A 21,158-nucleotide genomic window follows, 5' to 3' on the forward strand; every position below is an offset into this window, starting at 1 on the left:
TGGATACGGTGGTGATTAGCTGTGTGCCCGTCTGAATGATAGTAATGATATCCTTACTACCATGAAAGTCAGAGACAAAAAGTGTTCTGACTATCATAAAAGTAGGATCAAACTTGCCAAAAGCTTCAATAAAGGTCTCGAATCCCACGTAGCGAAACTCAAAAAAGAGAAAAACATGCTAAGAAACAAGGTTAATGGCATGCTGTTGTTAGCAGAAAAAAGCTACCTCGATGGCAAAATTGAGGAAAATCAAAACAAACCACGTGAGCTCTGGAAGCTATTCAACAACCTACTAGGCTGCAGCAAGAAATTGAAAACCAGGTTTACAAACATAAACCTCAAGGTGAATGACACTCTCATTTCATCCAAACGGGAAGTGAGTAAAATCCTCAACATATTCTTCACGACCGTGGCCTCAGAGTTAGTTGAAAAACTACCCCCTCACTCTGGGAGTCATGGTGGAGAGTATGTCGATTCATTTTACGATAAACAGGGTGTACGCAAAGATGATTTTAAACTCTCCCCTGTGTCAACAGATGAGGTGTTTAAAAAATTGAGTGCACTCCAACAACACAGAGCCACAGGTCCCGACAACATCCCCGCTAAATTTATAAAAGACTCAGCCGCCTCCATTGCCCCAATCATTACCCACATAATAAACCTCTCCATCATACAGGGACGGGTCCCTAACGACTTCAAAAAAGCAAGAGTGACCCCTCTGTACAAAAAACCAATTAGACCCTGGCAACTACCGCCCTATTTCTATTCTTAGCTCCATCTCGAAAGTCATGGAAAAAATAGTCTATGAACAGGTTGAGAAGTACCTTGCCGAAAAAAATCTAATTTACGAATTCTAATCTGGTTTCAGAACAAACCACTCCACTGACACATGCCTTCTCTATTTGAACGACTCTATCAAACAAGATGTCGACAAGGGCAAATATTGCGGCATGGTCATGCTGGACCTCCAGAAGGCTTTTGACACCGTTAATCACCCAATTATGATCAATAAGCTCAAAGCAATAGGCTTTGATGACACGTCGGTGAACTGGATGAGATCCTACCTGGAAGGGAGGGAGCAAGTGGTGGAAGTAAACGGCACCCAGTCCCCTCCCCTCCCAGTGACTTGTGGTGTTCCTCAAGGAAGCATACTAGGACCACTACTGTTCCTGATATATGTGAATGATATGTCTTCAGCTTGCGACTGCAAACTGTTCCTGTTCGCAGATGACTCGGCTCTGCTGGTCTCGGACAGGGACAGGCTGCAGGTTGAGAAAACTCTCAGCACTGAACTCAACAAGATCTGCATCTGGCTCTCCGACAACAAACTCTCATTACACCTGGGTAAAACTGAATCCATCCTCTTTGGGTCCAACCCTAACCTTAGAAAGGCTGAGAGTTTCACGATCAAAGTGGGTGAAAATGTTTTCACAAGAAAGGAGGAAATTACCTACCTGGGTTCCATCTTGGAGGCAAACCTCTCAGGTGACAAAAACGCTGAAAAGACGATCAAAAAGGTCCACAAAATAACACGGAGGATGTGGAGACTTGTTCGTAAAGTCAGTAAGAATACTCTGAAGATTCTTGTAGGGGCCCTCATACAAGGTCATTATGATTATGCATGTACTTCATGGTATCACAACACCTCCAAGGCCCTAAAAACAAGGCTCCAAACATCCCAAAACAAACTTGTAAGGCTACTTCTTGGCCTCAATTACAAAACCCATCTAACCCCTGATCATTTTACTAGGCTTGGATGGCTTAGGGTTGAGGACAGAGTACAGCAACTTGCTATGGGCCTGGTCTTCAAGATACACCACAACATTGGGATCCCCCTGTATTTGTCAAAATACTTCCAAAATGTTAATCAAGTCCATGATCATAACACCAGAGGCAGCTCCACAAACCATGTTCAACCCAGATTTGGCACAACAAAGGGAATGAACTCTTTATCATGCTATTCATCTAAAATGTGGAATGCCCTACCAAAAAGAGTAAAGGAGTGTAAAACCCTACTCACTTTCAGAAATGCCCTAAAGATACACCTTCAGGAGGCTGCAATTCAAAAATGGCCCCTGTCCAAGTCCTAACCTACCCCATGTCCTAACCTAACCTACCCCCCCCCCCCCCCCTCTCTTTCTTTTTTGTACATATTTTTCACCCTTCATACCAGTAACCTGTAAACTGATTGTATGACATTCTGTATAGTAGTGTGTATATCTGTCTGTCTCTTATATGTCAACATGATTTGTGTGCATGGGGATCTCATCTTAAACAAGCTAAGTGCTTAATGAGCTATCCAGTTTAGTAGACCTTGTATTGCGAATTTGTACTTCCATGTACTGTTATGTACTGTCATGTACTGTTCTCATGTCTTACTAAATAAAGTACATCAATCAATCAATCAATCAATCAATCAATCAATCAATCAATGGACGAGGAGGCGGGCTAAAGTTCGACGGCCACTATTCTGTTTGGATTTTTTTCACTGTCTGTTTTTCAGTCAGTCTTTTACTTCATTTTCTAGAGGAGGCGAGAAAATCTTGAAAAGGTGTGCATATCTTTGAAATATATACATTTTTAAAGCCAACATTTTTAACTCAAATCTTTGCTTCTGGGGGTCCCTGGCACAAAACATGTCTCCCAGGGAGACATAAAATGTCTCTTTTGGGTCTTGAGTCCCAAAAGAGAAATTTGATGTACGGGAGCCGGGGTCTTGACTCTTTTTTCATGACTTTCAAAAAGCGTTAAGCATTAAGCCCAAAAAAACCGCAAAGCGCAACGACCAATATTTACAAGCAACTTTATAGAAAAACAAGCCCAAAGTCGCTTATAATAAGCGGACATGGCAACACTGTCTTCAGCGCGCAAAAGTGACGCATAACGTCATGACGTTGCATTAAGTACGTACGCCACGAACGCCCACCCCTCCCTCCCTTCTTCTACCCAAAATGTTGTTTCTTTCTGATATGAATAAGCAAACATAATTCGTTTTATCTAATGAGTTATATCAGTAATATGTTTTGCTAAATGTAATGTACAAAAATCTAAACTCATCGTCAATGAAAATGTAACTGTAAACAGACAGTAGGCCTACATTTAAACCAAAGTATTTGTAACTCAAAAAATAAGAAAGGTGCAAAAGCTGTCCATCATTAAGTTGTTTAATTTTTTTCTCAAATGTCGTATTATTTTGCCCTTGTCGTATTATTTACAAGTTTGTAGATCTGCTAATTTAGCTACATGTAAGAAAATAAATACATGTTTTACAAAATAGGGATTGGTTGAAAGTGGTTTAATTGTTGTTTAATGCTCTTTTCATAGCTGTATGGTTTAATGCAGTATATATGTATACATATACTAAGTACATTTACTCAAGTAGCCTACTGTACTTAGTACAATTTTGCGTTGTTTTTTACTTTACATGGAGTATTTACAATTTTCAATACTTTTACTTCTACTCCACTACATCTCAGAGACAAATATTGTACTTTTTACTCCACTACAATTGTTTGAAAACTTTAGTCACTAGTTACTTTGAAGATGTTATTATTATTATTACAAAACATACTAACCACTTCATCCCTATATACTTGGCTATTGATAGCCAATCTAAAAGCCATGTAGTTGTAGACCTGCTATTTTCAAAATATAGTCTCTATATGCCACACTTGTGACATAGGACATACATAATGATACTGCATAATGAATACTTTTTTGGTACGTTTGCTCAAGTAAACTTTTAATACCAAACTTGTACTTGTAACAGACTATGTATTGATAAGTACTTCTTCCATCACTGGTTTAATGTCTTCTTATGTTTGTAAGTGTTTTCCTTATTGTCAATAAAGATGTATTTAAAAAGAAGAAAAAAAGAGGCATGCGCGCGCGTTCTTCAAGCCTGTAGATTTATGAGAATAGCAGCAGATCTACAAGCTCACAACCCGTAGTGGACGCAACGCGAAATGAGCTTGTAGATCTGCTATTCTCGTCGCGCGAGACGAACATAGTTGAATCGGGCTTCACTTCACATACGGTGTTGCCATGTCCGCTTATTATAAGCGACTTTGGGCTTGTTTTTCTGTAAAGTTGCTTGTAAAATATTATAGTTGCGGGTTTGTGTTTTTTTAGGCTTCTTTCTAAAGTGTAGTAGCTTATTTGGGCTACTTTCCTAAATGCTGTGGTTCTCAAACATGTTCATTAAGGAAACCCCAAAATGAATGTATTTGTCCACGGACCCCCATCTGAAAACATTTTGTGCCAGGGACCCTCGTACCAGATGTGTTGTTAAAATATTCCACTTTTTCTTTAAGATTTTTTTTTTAAATGGCAGATCTACAAGCAACGCACGCGACACATTGTGAGTTTGTAGATCTGCCATTTTCAAAAAGCTGATAAAGGGCTCATGTAGGCTAGTCGCTTCTTTTGGGCTTGTTTTCATACACCTGGTTGCTTATTGTTTCCAGTAACTAAAGTACAATTTTGACACTTTACTGGAGTATTTCCAATTTGCAATACTTTTACTTCTACTCCACTACATCTCAGAGGCAAATATTATAATATTACTCCACTACAATTATATGAAAGATGCATTGTGAGCTTGTAGATCTGCTATTTTCGAAAGATTTGAAATGAGCCAAAAAAAGAAGTACATTTTGATACCAACACTTTTGTACTTTTACTCAAGTACATTTTTAATTCTGGACTTTTACTTGTAACAGAGTATTTCTACATTACAGTATTGATATTTTACTTACCGTAAGTAAAACAAAACATGTCACAGTGTCACTGAAGACTAAACTTCAAACCTCCCAAAACAAACTGATTTGACTACTTCTCGGACTGGGGCCCATGTCCACCTCTCTCCCACTCACTTTGCCAGCCTAGGCTGGCTCAGGGTGAAAGACAGGGTTAAACAACTAAAAATGGGACTGGTCTTCAAAATTGTAAATGCAGATTTGCCCGAAATGCCCCCTATACCCGCATATCTGTATAAATACCTCGAAAAAGTTAGTGACACCCACAGTCACGAAACTAGAAGGAGCGTAAACAACAATCTGGTACCACCCACCCATAAAACAAACATGGGCAAATTCTCCTCCTACAGCACAGCCACCAAGGTATGGAATAGTCTAACCCCATCCCTCAAAAAATGCAGTTCGCTGGGCCCATTCAAAACAGCCCTAAAAACTCATCTTTCTGGAGGCCAAAAGAGGAGCTAGTACCAGTACCAGTTTCCCTGTAGACAGACGACCCCGCCCCCCTACCCTTTTTGTATATATATTTTTATTTTTCATGCTTTTTTTTTTTGTACATAGTGGTATTTTCTCTCTGTATTTTTATGTTGATATTTGAACTGTTTGGTTGCTACTATATATGTCTATGAAATTAATTCAAGGACCCCAACGGAAACAAGTCCGCAAGAACTTTTTTGGTCGGACCTTTTACACAAAAGTATTATAAATTTAACTGTGTTGTTTTACATTCTTTTGCCTAATAAACATTTCAATCAATCAATCAATCAATGTGAGTACTTTTCCCACCACTGCCTGGTTGCTTGTTTCTCTCGCAAAATCTGGCAACACTGTTCACTTCCTCCTCCTCCTCTAGGGGCTCCGAGGTTCTGTTTTAGAAGCTCAGTGTGTTGAACCGCTGCTTTCACACGTGCAACCGTGTCTAGGTAATAATATCACACTCGGGAACTATACATCTATAAACTCTGGGGCCGGTGGTTCGTTACATTGGTAAAGTAACGGCCTGGGTTATTATTATCGACGTATTTTTATTTATTTATTTATTTAACAATAACATTGTGATCCGTGGCGCACGCGCTTTTTTCTTTTTGCATGAGAGGAGGAGGAGGGAACGACTTGGAACTTTAGCCTGTACCGGGTTAGCATTTTTTTAAGCTAGCTTGGTAGTTGGCTAGCCTAGGATCGATACCATTTTCTGGTTCCTGATCCGGTCTGGATCGGAAACAACTGAACGTCATCAGGTGGCCGGAAACTTTCAACCGGAATTTCTGGTGCCGTGCACCTCCTAAATAATTCCCCTAGTTTAAAATTGGTGTAAATCGGTACAATCGTTTCGTTTCTTTTGGTATAACAATGGTTTGGTGTGTCCATCTTTTATTTTAACTCGTGGCGCGACTAGCGAGGCTAAACTAATGCATTCGCATTATGTGGGGGAACGAAAACAATGCGACGCCAACCGGTACCAACCACCGGATCCACCATGATTTAGTTGTTTTTTTAAACCGGATCACACGGCTCAGTTTAGAATGAAAAGCAGGCTTTCCTCCGCGATGGAAAGTCTGGTGATGATGCGAGGTTAGTAGTTAGCTAGTAGTCACTGTCTGCTCTGCCGCGTCCACTTTGTTGATGTGTCGCTAACAACGCCATTTAGCAGCAACACTGTGCTAAAGCTAACGAAACGCAGTCCATTGTCAAAACAATACTGAGCTAGTATAAAGGGTGATTTGGTACTTTAGGTGTTCGCCGGTGTCGCGCAAACTAAAGTATAACGGGGGGCTTTTTATGTAAGCAACGTTTAGCGTGGAAGGAAGATAGAAAGGTGGGCTGCTGCTGGTGGTGTTGTTGTCTGTCTCTGCCTCTTTGTGGAAAGAAGATTAAAAGTCCAGTGTTTTTCCTTTTCTTGTCACCTCCTCCTTGCCAGGTTGAAAGCCATAGAAGCCGGACCACCACCACCACCACCATGGGGGCTTATCTGTCGCAACCCAACACGGCCAAAACATCTGCCGATGGTGCCGGCAGCCACATGAGCTACGGCTTCTCTGCTATGCAGGGCTGGAGGGTCTCCATGGAGGTGAATGAATGAGCTGATCTGATGATCTAAAGCAGTGGTTCTCAAACTTTTTATATTTAAGGACCCCTATAACTCTTGAGAGTGTACAAATGGAACCAAATGGACCCGTAAGGGTCCATTTGGTTCCATTTGTACACTCTCAGAGGTACAGACCTGTAAGGGTCCATTTGGAACCCCCTCAAGGAACCCAGATAGTCCCAGGACCCCACTTTGAGAACCACTGATCTAAAGTGACTCATGAAACATCGCTGCAGACATTGTTGATTGATTGTTTGTGCACAAGTTAAGTTACTACACATCAAGGCATGTGCACTTTTTTTGTCAGGAGTGAATGACGTATGTTTGTTAATTTTTAATTCTCATAACAGAATAATAACCGCATGGTTACAGTGGGAGGTTATTTCCGAAAATGCAACCAAAGGCATTTTTAGACGTCTGCAGTAACACAAGGCTCATGAGCATTACTGTTATACTGTTATATATATATATAGTTACAACTAACTTGACTGTACGTTAAAGTTAACAGATTTGTGTTTGTGTCCAACAGGATGCTCATAACTGTATCCCAGAGCTTGATGAGGAGACGGCTATGTTTTCTGTGTATGATGGCCATGGAGGTAAAATAGCCACACATGCACGTGTCTTGTGTTATATTGTACTTAAAAAATGTTCCATTAACTGCATTCTAAAAGTTGTTCCGACTAAACCTAACACTAACCCTGGTCTCTGACGTAACCCTTTCCAATAAGTGGGGAGGAAATGATCAATATTTTATAAAAAGGATATGATACAATCTGTCCATTTCAATGATGGGTTAGAATCGGCCTACATTTAGTGTCCAACATATACGCAACACTGGTCCACAGAAATACAAGTTCACATGTACTGGGGGTTCACTACTACAACTTTTGTTTCTGCCCTCTAAAGGCGAGGAGGTGGCTTTGTACTGTTCCAAGTACCTTCCTGACATCATCAAGGAGCAGAAGACCTACAAGGATGGCAAACTGCAAAAGGTGAAATGCCATTGAAGGCAATCTGAGTTTGACACGGGTGGCTGTTTTCCTTATGCACACATGTGCTTGCGTGTTTGTTGTGGCTGTGTGTAGGATTGGGAATCGGGAGGAACCGGACACAACATTGAGGAGCCGGAATCGGTTCCATCACATTCGGAACCGTTTCCGGAACCGAAATTATTATTAATTATTATCACACTGTCAGAGCTGGTATGTGGGATTCACGTCTGCTATACAATTACAATACCTGTGGTTCTCAAACTTTTTAATTTCAAGGACCACCATAACTCTGAGAGTGTACAAATGGAATTGGTACTCTCAGAGTTACAGACCTGTAAGGGTCAATTTGGAACCCCCTATAGGAATCGTTAAAGGGAACCGTTAAGGAATCGGACCGTTAAGAGGGAATCCTTAAAATCCTTAAGGATCCCAACCATATTCAGGAGATGGGAAGGTGTGTAGTTGTAGCATGCCATGGTTACTGCTTCTATGGGTCTGTATTTCTTCTGTATGTTTGTGTGGTCACTGGTCAGCTGTCTGTATATAATAAGTATGTATGTTTATCTCTTGTTTATTTTATTTTCAGGCTCTGGAGGACGCCTTCCTTTGCATCGATCACAAAATGACCACAGAGGAAGTGATCAAAGAGCTGGTCCTGATTGCTGGACGACCCACTGAAGAGCCAGCCAATGAGAAGGTGGCAGAGGAGGACGACTGTGAGTGGACCCATACAGTAGCCCAATGGTTCGCAACCTTTTCAGGCCGCGACCCCCGCCCCAAAATAATCATATTTGAACTGGGGACCCCCCAAAATAATCATATTTGAACTGGGGACCCCCCCATCCTGACAAGCACTTGGAATTGTTTAGTTTAGTTTGACTCGGTTCCGCAGATAAATATTGTCGAAAATAGCAGATCTACAAGCTCACAACGTCGTCGATCGGTTCTTTTTTTTCTTATATTATTTGACAATTTACAATTTGGCCAATGTTTGACCAGTTTTTATAGTATAGTTTGTTGATTACTTTTGATGCAGTAATGGGCTTTTCTTTTCTTTCCTTTTTTTTGGGTATTAAAGGGGTCTTAAAAGTCCTTAAATTGTCACTTCACTGTCATCTGGGGACCCCCCCAAAATCAAGTGGGAACAGGTTGAGAACCACTGCAGTAGCCCGTGTTGCCGAGTGTAGACAATGATGATGGTTATTGGTCAATTGTTTATAAGGTGAAGGAAAGTTAAAGGTATGGCTGAAAACCTATGTACAGTATTACCCATAAATATGCAGCTATGCATTATTTGATCAGAGGAATGTTTTTCAGAGAAGCACCCAATTTCTAAAAAACGTTTGGCTTATCCGATTGCAGTAATACAATGAATTTCATTTTTGTCTAAAATTCCTAATGCTAACATTATGGCACTCAAACAAAAGAACATGAAAGTCGTCCCCAACTCGGTTGTCGTTACATACATTGCACAACCTCTGACTTCTTTCCAGCCCTTTATATCTGCCAGTAACCTTTTGCAATTCTCGTATATTCACATAATAACGGATGATATTTTTTGTCAAAAAAGGTCTAAAAAACAACCAGGAATGGGTTAACTAATGTAGGCCGGACCAACCTGGAGGTAGGTGAAATGGCTAGACTGGGATCAAGTCACTTTGCAGATTGCTGATCCGGTCTGGGTCAAGCCGATACGCAAACAGTGCGTGCAATTATGTGGTGTGCAAATTACCAATGTGGAAAGCGGGCTGTAGACGAGATCAGACTGGTCAATTTGAAAGAAAGCCACCATGTGGAAAAGCCTGATGACACAAGATTAAAAATGGCAGAGTTCGCGACTGACACTGATAGGCTGTTTACAAATGAGCTGTTATCTGATTGGATAAACCCCCAGCTTGCTTTTCTGAGCTGGCGATGTGGTTTGACTTCAGTAACAACGCGACTGCTTTCTTGCAGTGGTGGTGGGAGTCTTTCTTTCTCTTTCTGTATTTTTGCTGCGCCCCACACTGACTGCAACGTGTTAAAGTCGCGCATGACAACTATAACTTGTCAAATGTCTGCTGTAGATGCATTGCCACTGCTTTATAACTGCTCTGTGCTGATGAAACCACAGATGGAACGATTAGTCTACGATGCACGGTGTCGCCTAGTGGATTTGAGAGTCGACAATTCTGTGAAACCTCCACCATCAACACCCATACGATATCAAGTTGGGACAGAAGCAATCATTAAGACTTTGTCAAACCTTGATTTTTGATGGCAACATGAGAACAGACGGCCTAAAGAAATAAGGCTCAACACATTCTGTTGTACATGTGATTAAAACATTTTTAATTAGGCTTAAACTTTTCAGTTCATTGTTCATCTTCAGGGAAAACTAAGAACTAATTATCATAAAACCATAACATGTCTAACATTACACCTTTCTGACTCGCAACCCTCCTTCCCCTCTTCTTTCCCTCTGCAGTGGACACGGAGGAAGCGGCTTTGCTTCATGAGGAGGCCACCATGACAATCGAGGAACTGCTGGTGCGCTACGGCCAGAACCTCAATGCTGTCAAACACGCTGCTGCAGCCAGGTAATTCAGAGCCTGTCTCAATAAACTGCTATGACAAGTGATGTTTATTTTTGGAAAACATAACATGCAGTCTGTCCCTGTACTGTTCTATATTTACTGTGGGGTGTCATCTGTTGGAAAACGGTTGCCTTGGTACTGGCTTTGTTTACATAACGATTTATGGGATCTAATGGTTAAGTCTATCTGGGTGGCAGACATTTTTAGAAGTTGTATTATTATTATGTTTAATCCAAGAAGGTTTTGGACACTGATCACATCCCTGCTGCTGTTGAGCAGGCACTGTTAGTTCTGCTAAGTCTCATTGCTTTCTGCTCCTAGTGCGGCTGCCAAGAAGGCCTCCTGCCCTCACTCGGAAGCCACAGGGGATATAGGGGGAGGAGAGAAGAAACCAGGGCTGAACGGAGAAGTGGAGGAAGAGAGCAATGGGAAGGTGAAGGAAGGAGGGAGGGGATACTCCAAGTTGCGAGCCTGCCGCAGAACTGCATCTGGAGGGGGTGCTGGCAGTGGAGACTCCTCCTCAGGTAGGCTGTCCAATGGAAACCTGGCATCTGTAAAAACCGAAAGACAGCCCTGCTTTCATGTTATATAAGCTGATTTCTCTTTTTAACACTGGAAAATGTCTGGGGAATCAGGTCGGGACATTGTCCGGTGTTGGCCTTTCACACATGTAGCATGCAACAGGAGAATATCCGTTTCAGATGTGTTCACACATGAAGGTAAATAGCCTGTTTGATAAGGTGAGGGGTCTGGGTAGTAGAGGCACACATTAGCCACTCCCACATTACTATAACAGTGTGAGCAAGGTGCAAGGATCAAATGCAATCTTTTTGGTTTCCACAGAACATGACAGATACATTGAATTGCTTGACATGCGGTCTCCCATTGATGCAGCCATACAAAACCCAAACGAAACATCTATCCTACCGTAGTAGGCCTAATGTAGAAAACGAGCTATAACCTACTTTTCATCAAAACGAGTGTCCTCCGAGCTGGGAAAATAACGTTGGTCTCTACGTACAGATGAGTGCACTCTGCGCAGGTGTAGCTTGTTGTCTACAATTACTAAAGAGACATTTATGCTTTGTTAGCTTTATGAGCTATTTCATGGAAGTTCGATTGGTGAATATTTCCAACTCAAACGCTAGTCAACTACTGTATCGCTCTCTCCAAACACCTCGGGAGGAGGGGAGGCCTCACTCGTCCACAATAGAAGTGTCATCAACGTGTCCACTCGCTGAATGTAAATTCACCGGCCAATCAACGCATCCATTCAGCATTCACACATTGAGCCATTTTGGGCTCAATCGGACATTACCCAGATTTAACTCAAAGGTCCTGCCAGTATAAAGTCTGTGGCATGTCCGATCCTACTGATCCGGAATGTTGCGTTCATTCTGTTTAAAGTCTGGAAAACTTCCAGAATATAGTGCATGTGTGAAAGTGACTATAGAGGAGGGGTCGTCAACGTTTTTCAGGCCAAGGACCCCCTAGCTGAGAGAGAGATGAAGCAGGGATCCCCCACTACATATTGTATACAATTGTGTTGCATATTAAACTTTTTCACAGATTTCATAGATACTAGTTTCATAGACCTATTTGACAGCACTGTCATCAGTGTGTCAGTTAGTGTATTTTCAGACATTTAACCACTTAAACCGTCAATAATTAAACTTCGCATTTGGCCCTGTACTCGGTAGCCGATCTACAAGCTCGTTTGAGCTCCTCAGAATAGGGATGATGGGGTTCAAGTGGTTAATGGAAAAAAAGGTTCCTATCACACAAAGATTTGGCGGCCCCCCTGTAGTAACTGTGAGCACCCCCTGTCAAAGACTCCTGTTATATTTTCATGTTTGGTAGTAACCTTTTGACCATATGACAGTCTTTTAGACTATCTCATATGGTTTGTGGTGTCCCGTTTTGAAGCCTCGAGTTCAGCATTTTGAACGTTGCAATATTGAGCCAGAAGTGACCTATTTGGGTGGAGATCGCCATGGTAACAAGTCCAACTAGTCAATCACAACACACCCTAAGCAAACCCTGCTTTATCATCTGATGTACTCTAAAAGGGACAATCATTTACAAAATGAACATAATGCAGTATTGAAGAAGACTTGAAACTATTGTGATTGAGAACATGCACTCATTAGGGCAGTGTTTACTTATTTCCTCATAGACCTATATGTAATCAACTTAATTTTGCAACCAGGGGAGTTTCCCCCTGCTGGCAAGTATGAGAGAATTCATGTTTGAGACAGCAATTCTTTAGACCCTCATAGCCAGACGATCATGAATCTCCAATCCAATGAACGGGCTAAAACAGTGTGGAAACAATTCAATGCAAAAACTTCAGGTCGGTCCTTCATCTTGGGACGGTATCACATTGAATTTAGATTTCCCCAGACATCGGTAGGCGTTGATTGTTTTGGCGACCTGAAACTACTAACGCTTTGGCTTTATTTTTCAGACAGGGAGCTTCCTGCTTCTTGTAAACCTTATTTGTATAGTGTTAACACCATTCCCTCTCTCTAAAACGTGTCCATCTCATGCTTCTCCAGGAGGAGCCGCTGGTCCAGGAAGCTCCAGCGACGGGGCGAAGGCCGGCAAGGTGGAGGGAGACGCAGGTCCCTCCTGCTCCTCCTCCTCCAAGGCTCCAGCAGACGACAAGTCCAGGTTCTTTGATGATAGTGAGGAGTCAGAGGAAGGAGAGGAGGAAGAGGGCAGTGATGAAGAGGTGAGGGGAGGAGAGGGGTGGCATTTCTGTAGTTGTTGAGATATTTGTGTAAGCTAATGGTTTAGGCAAGGTACACAGCAGGAAAGGCTGGATACATTAAACAAATGCTGTATCTCATGTCACTTTGGGTAGTGCATTTGGATACCCCACCCCCCCCCTCAAATAGATATCCATTCAGTTCCTACTTTCTCATGTGCTGTCTGGTGATTGAAACAGAATAAAGTCAGAAATATTGTTAACCTATTATTTTCATTCATAAGCGAAAAATAAATAAACTGTCTGGTTCCATTGTCTCAAAGATAATTTTGCCCAACATCACCAACCATCCAGTCTCGAGCAGGACACCAGAACCACCAAGCTAAGTGTGTGTGTGTGTGTGTGTTTTTGTCATCAGGACGGTAGTGAGGAGGAGGAGGGTGATAGCAGTGACTTAGAGGAAGAGGAGGATACAGAAGAGGGTGAGGAAGACTCGGAGGATGAAGATGAAGAAGAAATGTGCCTACCCGGGATGGACGGCAAGGAGGAGGTATGTGTGAGAGAGGGAGCAGTTCCATGGATGGTCTGCCATTCATAACTCAGGGTTCCCACGGGGTTCCCCATGAAATATTCCTGGAAATATTTGAATTAGGAAAACAGTTTTCCAGTCCTGGAAAAGGTTTGGAATTAATCAAATGTTTTGGGAAATGTTTTGGTATTGATTGTGTTCATAAAAACATGTCCCAAAGCGTGTACTGTGTAACATTACGGGAAATGTGTAACATGGTAAAATGTAGTGCTGTACAGTACAAATAACATTTATTATTATCCAGGGCTTATTATCCAGGGCGTTTTAGAGAGAGGGAATGGTGTTAACACTATACAAATAAGGTTTACAAGAAGCAGGAAGCTCCCTGTCTGAAAAATAAAGCCAAAGCGTTAGCCATCCAGGGTCCTGGTGAATCATAACCATAAAACATTTTTTTCTGTGATTTTATTTTATATTTAATGATATGATATACTATATAAATACCCTTTGTTTTGCCGTTTTCAAAAAGTTTTTTTTTCACAGAACCAAACGTTTTATGGTCATGATTCACCAGGACCCTGGATTGCTTGATTCAAGGCTTAAAATAATTGATATAAATATCTTTGGAAATGTCAATGGGAAAAATGCATTGACTATTTTGAAGTGGAACCAGAAAATGGCCGCCACTGCTATGCCCTATATAGGGTTTATAAGTAGTTAACCTCTCTTCTCTCTCGTGTGTGTGTGTGTGTGTGTGTGTGTGTGTGTGTGTGTGTGTGTGTGTGTGTGTGTGTGTGTGTGTGTGTGTGTGTGTGTGTGTGTGTGTGTGTGTGTGTGTAGCCTGGTTCAGACAGTGGAACCACAGCAGTAGTTGCCCTTATCCGAGGGAAGCAGCTGATTGTGGCAAACGCTGGAGACTCTCGCTGCGTGGTGTCTGAGCGAGGTAAGACCACACTGCTTTGCAGTAACGGTTAACCTTCCAAAAAATGGTGCTGAGAAAAATAACGGTCGCCGGGGCGTGGACTTTACTTACAAGTCGGTGGCATTTAAACGTACTACTGGTGCTCATCCCACTAACGGTGGTATGAGTGAGCATGAACAAACAAGCTTAACATCATAATTATATTTCTGCTCTACATTATGATTCTAGAATGAGTTAAATAGTTTCATGTTAACTCAGAGCTAATGTCTCTCCTTCTTAGATATTTTTTTTTAATGGGGGGTTCAATGTTTTTCTTGGTGATGTTTAATGAGGATAGCATGTGTTAGTATGTTTTACCACCCATAGTTCTGATAAGCGATGAACATTTCTAGTATTAATATTGAAGCGAGTAGGGGCCACGTCAAAGTCACTCCTATGCCCCCTTTAATACCATTTAAATATTCATACATTTTACAGTTGTATTGAGAAGGGCAACACTTATGAATGTGCCCTAACCTATGTCATGAGATGAGAGCTGGAATGTCTGAAATGTGATCATAAACACATTTTGTGACTGTTCCTGTAGGCAAGGCAGTTGACATGTCATATGACCACAAGCCCGAAGACGAGCTGGAACTGGCTCGCATCAAGAATGCTGGAGGGAAGGTTACAATGGATGGACGGGTCAATGGTGGACTCAACCTCTCCAGGGCTATTGGTATGTCTGCATATGTACTGTATAAGATACTACATCTTTTGGCAGTTTTACGCTTTTATTTCAGATCGGTGTGGAGTAGTGGTTCTCAAAGTGGATTCCAGGGACTCTCAGGGTTCCTTTAGGGGGGGGGGGGGGGGGGTCTAAATTGACCCTTACAAGTCTGTAACATTTGATTCCATTTGTATACTGTCAGAGTTAAGGGGAGACCTTGAAATGTAAAAGTTTGAGAACCATTGGTGTAGAGAGACAGAACTGAGATGTGGTTGACCTCTTTCCTTTGTGGTGGAATCTCTCGAGGAGCAAGGCACTTTGAGCAAAGATGACAGACCAGTCTGCAAATTTATGCAGCACGAAGTACATTCAGTTTCAGGCAGCTTGTATATATCCTCTTTCTTTCGCTATCCAAGCAGACAGAATCAAATCTATTTCTAACTACCAATCACAAGGTGTTTCAATCATATGCACATCCTTTATCCAGCATCAGCATCCTTGTTGATATCCTAATATGTCCTAGTGTGTCCTGTCTTCTCAACTTTATTTAAGCAGAGACCTTTAGTGACCAGTATACAAGTGTCCATATAGCTGGTCATTGACCCTTCCAGATATCATGTGTTCATCATCATGTTACATCATCCTTAATATAGCAGTTCAAGCAGACATGAAGCAATCTACTAGTCTGTAGTCTGTCTGACTAATAAACATATGTCTGAGTATTTACTCAAATACCTACACACATTGTACAATATGAATGTTGAATATCACTGCATATTATAGACATTCCCTAACACCCTCTTTCAAGATGACCAGTGTCAGAAAAAAACAAGGTTGAGCATTTCTCTTTTCCTGTCCATCATGCAGGTGACCACTTCTATAAGAGAAACAAGGCACTGCCCCCAGAGGAGCAGATGATCTCATCGATGCCGGACGTCAAAGTGCTGACGCTCCACGAGGACCATGACTTCATGGTCATTGCCTGCGATGGCATCTGGTGAGTAGCGCGCGGCCATACGGCTGGTGGTGGATAGCAATTTGTGATGCCATCCATTATTAAAAATCCATGATTGACTTTCAAATCTGGCCCGTGATTAGTCTTGTAGTAGACTGGGAGACAGAATGTTTCAATGTTTGCTTTAAACAAGAACTTAACTGTTTTTCAACTATGGTTAAGGTTTCAATTCAGGTTAAAGCTCTTGAGTCTGTATGGAATAGGGCTGGAATCTGAGCTCAGAAATTACATTCAAACTTCTGTCTTAAAAAATGGACGATTTGTTGCTATTGTTTAAGCAACTTGGGCACCTCAAATACAGCTTGTAAAGTGACAGAACGCTCGAGAGCATGGACGCTGTAGGCTGGTTGAAAAGGCTAGAATGAAAATACAAAGGTTATGACATTGACGTCATTGTCATGCTGAAGTGTTTCAGACTTTTGGAGTCTGAAACTCTAAATGTTCACCCTGTCTCTGTCTGGTTACAGGAATGTGTTAAGTAGCCAGGAGGTGGTGGACTTCATCAGTGAGAGGATCAAACCAGACCACAGTGGTAAACCCAGACCCCTCTCGTCCATCGTGGAAGAGGTGAGGCACCCCATGTTATAGAGCAGCCACGGGACTGGGCCATTTCCACCGTCAGGTTCCAGGATCAAAAGCCTCCAAATCTCTTGAGTTTTCAGTGACTCAAGGGGCTTACTTGGCACTTGAAATTATATTTGTGTACTTTTATTTATTTAGTATGATGCAATGTTTGGGACTCTTCAATGCACTGTGATCAAATGTCAATATAAGGCTTATCTATACTTAGTCACACAACCATTTAACATAAACATATTTTCTGCTGAAATAATGCACCTTTTTCAGTAAACAATATATTGACTTTAGATGGATTTAGTTGGAAATTAAGCCTCCAGCATAACCTTGTTGGCTTGTTGGACATGGGCAAAGCAATTTATTGCACAATTACATGTATTCATGTTGAGCATTTTTCTGAAAACGGATCAAAGTCCTCTTATGAATTCATTGATAGACATTATCCTGCAATCATATATACAGCAATGTTCTATTTAAAGTCAAAACAGCATCATAATGAATAAATACTTTAATACGTAAGCACTGACATAATTGTTGACATTAAAACTTGGTACATTTGCATTTGGGTACCTGCTCTACACTTCCCCTCTGCAATGACCACTTAAAACCACTTAAATCCTATATACTTAGTTGTAGAATAGCTATATTCGTCAAATGTTTACCCCACAATAGGGACGCTTGGGTTCATGTTGTTAGTTCTTCACCACTCTGTTAACATGGGAGACTCAGTGTTTGTTAATTGACTGAAAGTGAGACACAAATAAACCCACATCACTCATAGGAAAAACTAAGTTCTTCCTGAGCGGAATGAGCCTAACATTACATCTCTACAGAATCAAAAATGAATGCCACTCTGTAATACCATCAGTTTTATTTAGCCAGCCTTCATGGGGGGGACATGGGAGAGATTCATTGTTAATGTATTTTGATGAAAAAAAATCTTAATATATGGTCACATGGGTGTGTGGCATTCGCCGAGAGAACTTTACACCTGCATAGGGAGAGCAGCTTGTGCTAAACAGACTATTAGTGTTTTTGTTTTCATTGCTTGAATGATTACAATCTAAAATTAGTTGAAAGATGATATGAAATTGCTACACCCACCAGTGCAAATTGCGCAATCTTTGTGGCATATCACGACTGAGTGATCTTAACTTCCACTTCCAGAGTAAATAAATAAATAAATAAAGCCCAGACTGCCAGCCATTTTTTGATTTTCTTACCTTTTTCAAGTAGTCACAGAATATTTATCTCCAGTATGATCAATCCCCTGATGGTTGCTAATCATGGAGGGTTTCACTGTGCTTCCGCAAAAAAAAATAATGTCATGGCGACCTCCGTTCGCTTGTTATACGCCGTTGAAAATATCATGTAAAAAAAAAAAAGACATAGTAAAACACAGGAGCCGAGATGCAGGTTATTTCCCAAATAAATGAACCAGGAAGTGAATGGAGCAGTAAATCTTCGGATCACGTTATCTCCTGGTTCTGTGTGAAAAAACGGAAAAAAGGCAGTGAGGGCGTTTGACGATGTCTCGTCATAAGTCGTCCATTTTAACCCTCAAGCTGAAAATGCAAGACCTACAATCTCGAAGCAAGTCGCATTGTGAGTTTGTAGATGGGCTATTTTTCAAGTCTATGAAGCTATCTATAAAATCTGTGAAAAAGTTAAATCTGCAACACAATTATATCCAATATGTATTGAGTGGGGTCCCTGCTTCATCTCTCTCTCAGCTAAAGGGTCCATGGCCCCCTGCTACAGTTTACACAAGGCTGCATGTTTGCTCTCTAATATTGCCCCTCCTTCCCCCTCTTATAGATACAGTTTACACAAGGCTGCATGGTTGCTCTCTAACATTGCCCCTCCTTCACCCAACAGCTGCTGGACCACTGTTTAGCCCCTGACACGTCCGGAGACGGAACAGGATGTGACAACATGACCTGCATGATCGTCACCTTCCGGCCACACCCCTCTGCAGCTCCAAGCCAATCGGATGACAACAGGAAGAGGAAGCAGGAGGACGAAGCGATAGAGCCAGAGAAAAATGGAAATGACAACAAAAAGGCTAAATGTGACTAAAAGAAACTGTTCCAGATGGAGCTGCTTAGCCTCGCGTTGCCCCAGAAACACCAGAGACGTGTTCTGTTCATGTTAAATCTTTGCCTCTTCAGGATAAATCCACCTTAAAAAATATATAATTATCACTTATGCTGTTCTTATGAATACCGAATCAATTGAGGTTATAGAAATGAATCTAAGTTAATTTCTCTTTTAGGGTGCATTTTCACTTAAGAGGCCTCATCTGTTTTTTGTTTTGTAGTTTTTTGTTCTCTTCTTTTTGGTGTTATATTGGGAAGAAGCTGGACTCGATTTTACTTTCTGTAAAGAGAGACCAAAAAAAGAGAGACCAGGTAGACCTGCCACTCATTTGCTAGTATTGAATAGGCCCACTACGCATTGGCCGGTTCAATATACCAAATTGGAATGACTAAAACATCTCCTCATGTGTATGTAAGGAAGCTGAAAACGCTAAGAAAACCAGTGTTACCTGCATGTTTGTAAACACATTGTGGAGACTGCTAGTCATTAGGCATTTGCTATGACATTTACAAAGTTACAGGTAATGTGATTTTAAGTAACGTTCCAGCAATGAATGTCTCCAGTTGCTGTTTACATTTCACAAAGTGACATGCATTTCTTTTGGATACTTGGGGCATGGCGTGCGTGCACAGTGCAGACTAGTGACATCTTGCCAATTCAAAACTGCACAAGTTGGAGTAACCTCACTGTGCTTATGTCGCGTCCTCTTTTCTCTATTTGTATTTGGGTGTTCATTTTGTCAGGGACTAAGGAACAAAAGGACACCATCTACCTTTTTAACCCATGTTTTTTCTTCTTTTCTTGTGCCTGCCACTTTGCATCCCCAAATGAATGTTTAACACATGGAACACAAGATGTCTGAAGCTGTGACCTGAGCTAAAGGCAGTAGGCAGACGGATCTGTGTCATTACAGGGAAAGAGCAGAACTAAATGCGACCCAATGTTCGTGTGCAACATGCAGTACGCAGTGCATTTGTGTACATTCTTGCGGACCAAGACATTGCACTCTGATTGTGTTCGAATTTAAAATTTCTACCCAGATATCCAACGCTGTGTCCTACACATGGTATGAAACGAAGCTGAAGGATTTTGTGTACTAGCCCATGCAGGTATAGTTTGTTGACATTTCTTTGGTTTTCATTGAAATCATAAAAATGTGGGAGTAGGGGATGTGAAACTCATACACATAGCTCCCATCCACTTACAAGAGATTATTATTAATATGCTTATTTCCTGCTTTGTGCTGTCCTGCCAATTTTTCCTATAGCCAGAGGTTAGCAGGCTACAATGATTTTCCTCCCTCCAATTCGGAAAATTTGACATGAAGGAGACGAGCGATAAGCCTGTAAATTCGATGCCCAGTGTTGTGTGATCTTGTAAACGTGTTCATTCATGAAACCACTGCCTCCCAGCCATAGCTAGCCTGTCACCCAGGCTGGTACCTTCTCCCTCCTTGTCTCCTTTTTCCCTCCTCTGTTTAAAGATTCACTTAAAAAAACTAAATCTGTAAAGGGAATTCCACTCAAATATATTTGTATGCAGTCTTCTGTTGAGTCAGTGCTTTAGGGTGCAGTCACACCGAACTTTGATTCTGCCTATGTGGGCGGATTCTGATTATGTTTTTCAATTGGAACGGAGCGGTTTGTTGCCATTTGAGGATTTCCGCAAAAAAACGCTCCGTTCCCATTGAACAGCATTGGCAGAATCCGCCCAATTAAAGTTTGTTGTGACTGCACTCTTAGACATGTTTTAATAAATCCCATTTTTTGTAAACATGTTGAAAATAGCTTCTGATGTATAGGAATCTCATACAATTTGTTATCTGGACAATGGAAAAGGTGTACAAAATGTATGTTTGAGTGGAACTACTCTTAAAGTCAAGCGCACTAAGGCAGCGTAACTGTTAAAAACAGCTCCCCCCCCAAAAAAAAACCATTTAAATCATGTGTGACTGAGTCTGTTTCAAATGTACCGTCTCATTGCCATGCCATTCTTTCTGTACATAGTTTTTTTTTTTTTTTTTCAGTACTTGTAGTTGAAGAGAAAGAAAATGCATTTTCTTTGTAATTGTGAATTGTGACATTTTTGGTGCGTACACTTTTGACACCAGTATGTAAGTACATACAAATAACATTTTTTTTAAAATAATGAAACACCCGAAATCTTGTCTGCTTCTTTAAAGA

The 21,158-nt window shown here is 41.3% G+C and overlaps 1 protein-coding gene across 3 annotated transcripts; it reads left to right on the top strand.

Annotated features, from left to right (window-relative positions):
• The first annotated feature begins 5,600 nt into the window (after positions 1 to 5,600).
• ppm1g (protein phosphatase, Mg2+/Mn2+ dependent, 1G) lies at positions 5,601 to 21,137 on the top strand. Of its 3 annotated transcripts, none has more exons than XM_084065804.1 (14): positions 5,601 to 5,680; positions 6,676 to 6,825; positions 7,373 to 7,442; positions 7,753 to 7,838; positions 8,425 to 8,554; positions 10,306 to 10,417; positions 10,736 to 10,938; positions 12,973 to 13,148; positions 13,543 to 13,674; positions 14,494 to 14,596; positions 15,162 to 15,293; positions 16,152 to 16,281; positions 16,767 to 16,866; positions 18,754 to 21,137. In XM_084065804.1, exons 2-14 carry the CDS (start codon positions 6,715 to 6,717, stop codon positions 18,952 to 18,954), a joined length of 1,686 nt encoding a protein of 561 aa, XP_083921930.1. In that variant the 5' UTR covers positions 5,601 to 5,680; positions 6,676 to 6,714; the 3' UTR covers positions 18,955 to 21,137. The 3 variants fall into 3 exon arrangements, with proteins under 3 accessions (XP_083921930.1, XP_083921931.1, XP_083921932.1); XM_084065805.1 differs by having other exon boundaries at positions 5,615 to 5,744; XM_084065806.1 differs by lacking the exon at positions 5,601 to 5,680 and adding an exon at positions 6,359 to 6,573.
• Positions 21,138 to 21,158: the final 21 nt, after the last annotated feature.

The sequence above is a fragment of the Gymnoscopelus microlampas genome (genome assembly GCF_963454915.1).
Source record: "Gymnoscopelus microlampas genome assembly, chromosome: 1".
In the NCBI taxonomy this organism is placed as follows: Eukaryota; Metazoa; Chordata; class Actinopteri; order Myctophiformes; family Myctophidae; genus Gymnoscopelus; species Gymnoscopelus microlampas.

Excerpts from the sequence above, each read along its gene's own strand:
- ppm1g (XM_084065804.1), top strand. The coding sequence starts at position 6,715 with ATGGGGGCTTATCTGTCGCAACCCAACACGGCCAAAACATCTGCCGAT. Across the intron at positions 8,555-10,305 it reads GGTGGCAGAGGAGGACGACT|TGGACACGGAGGAAGCGGCT; the intron begins GTGAGTGGACCC and ends TTCCCTCTGCAG. Across the intron at positions 15,294-16,151 it reads CAACCTCTCCAGGGCTATTG|GTGACCACTTCTATAAGAGA; the intron begins GTATGTCTGCAT and ends TCCATCATGCAG.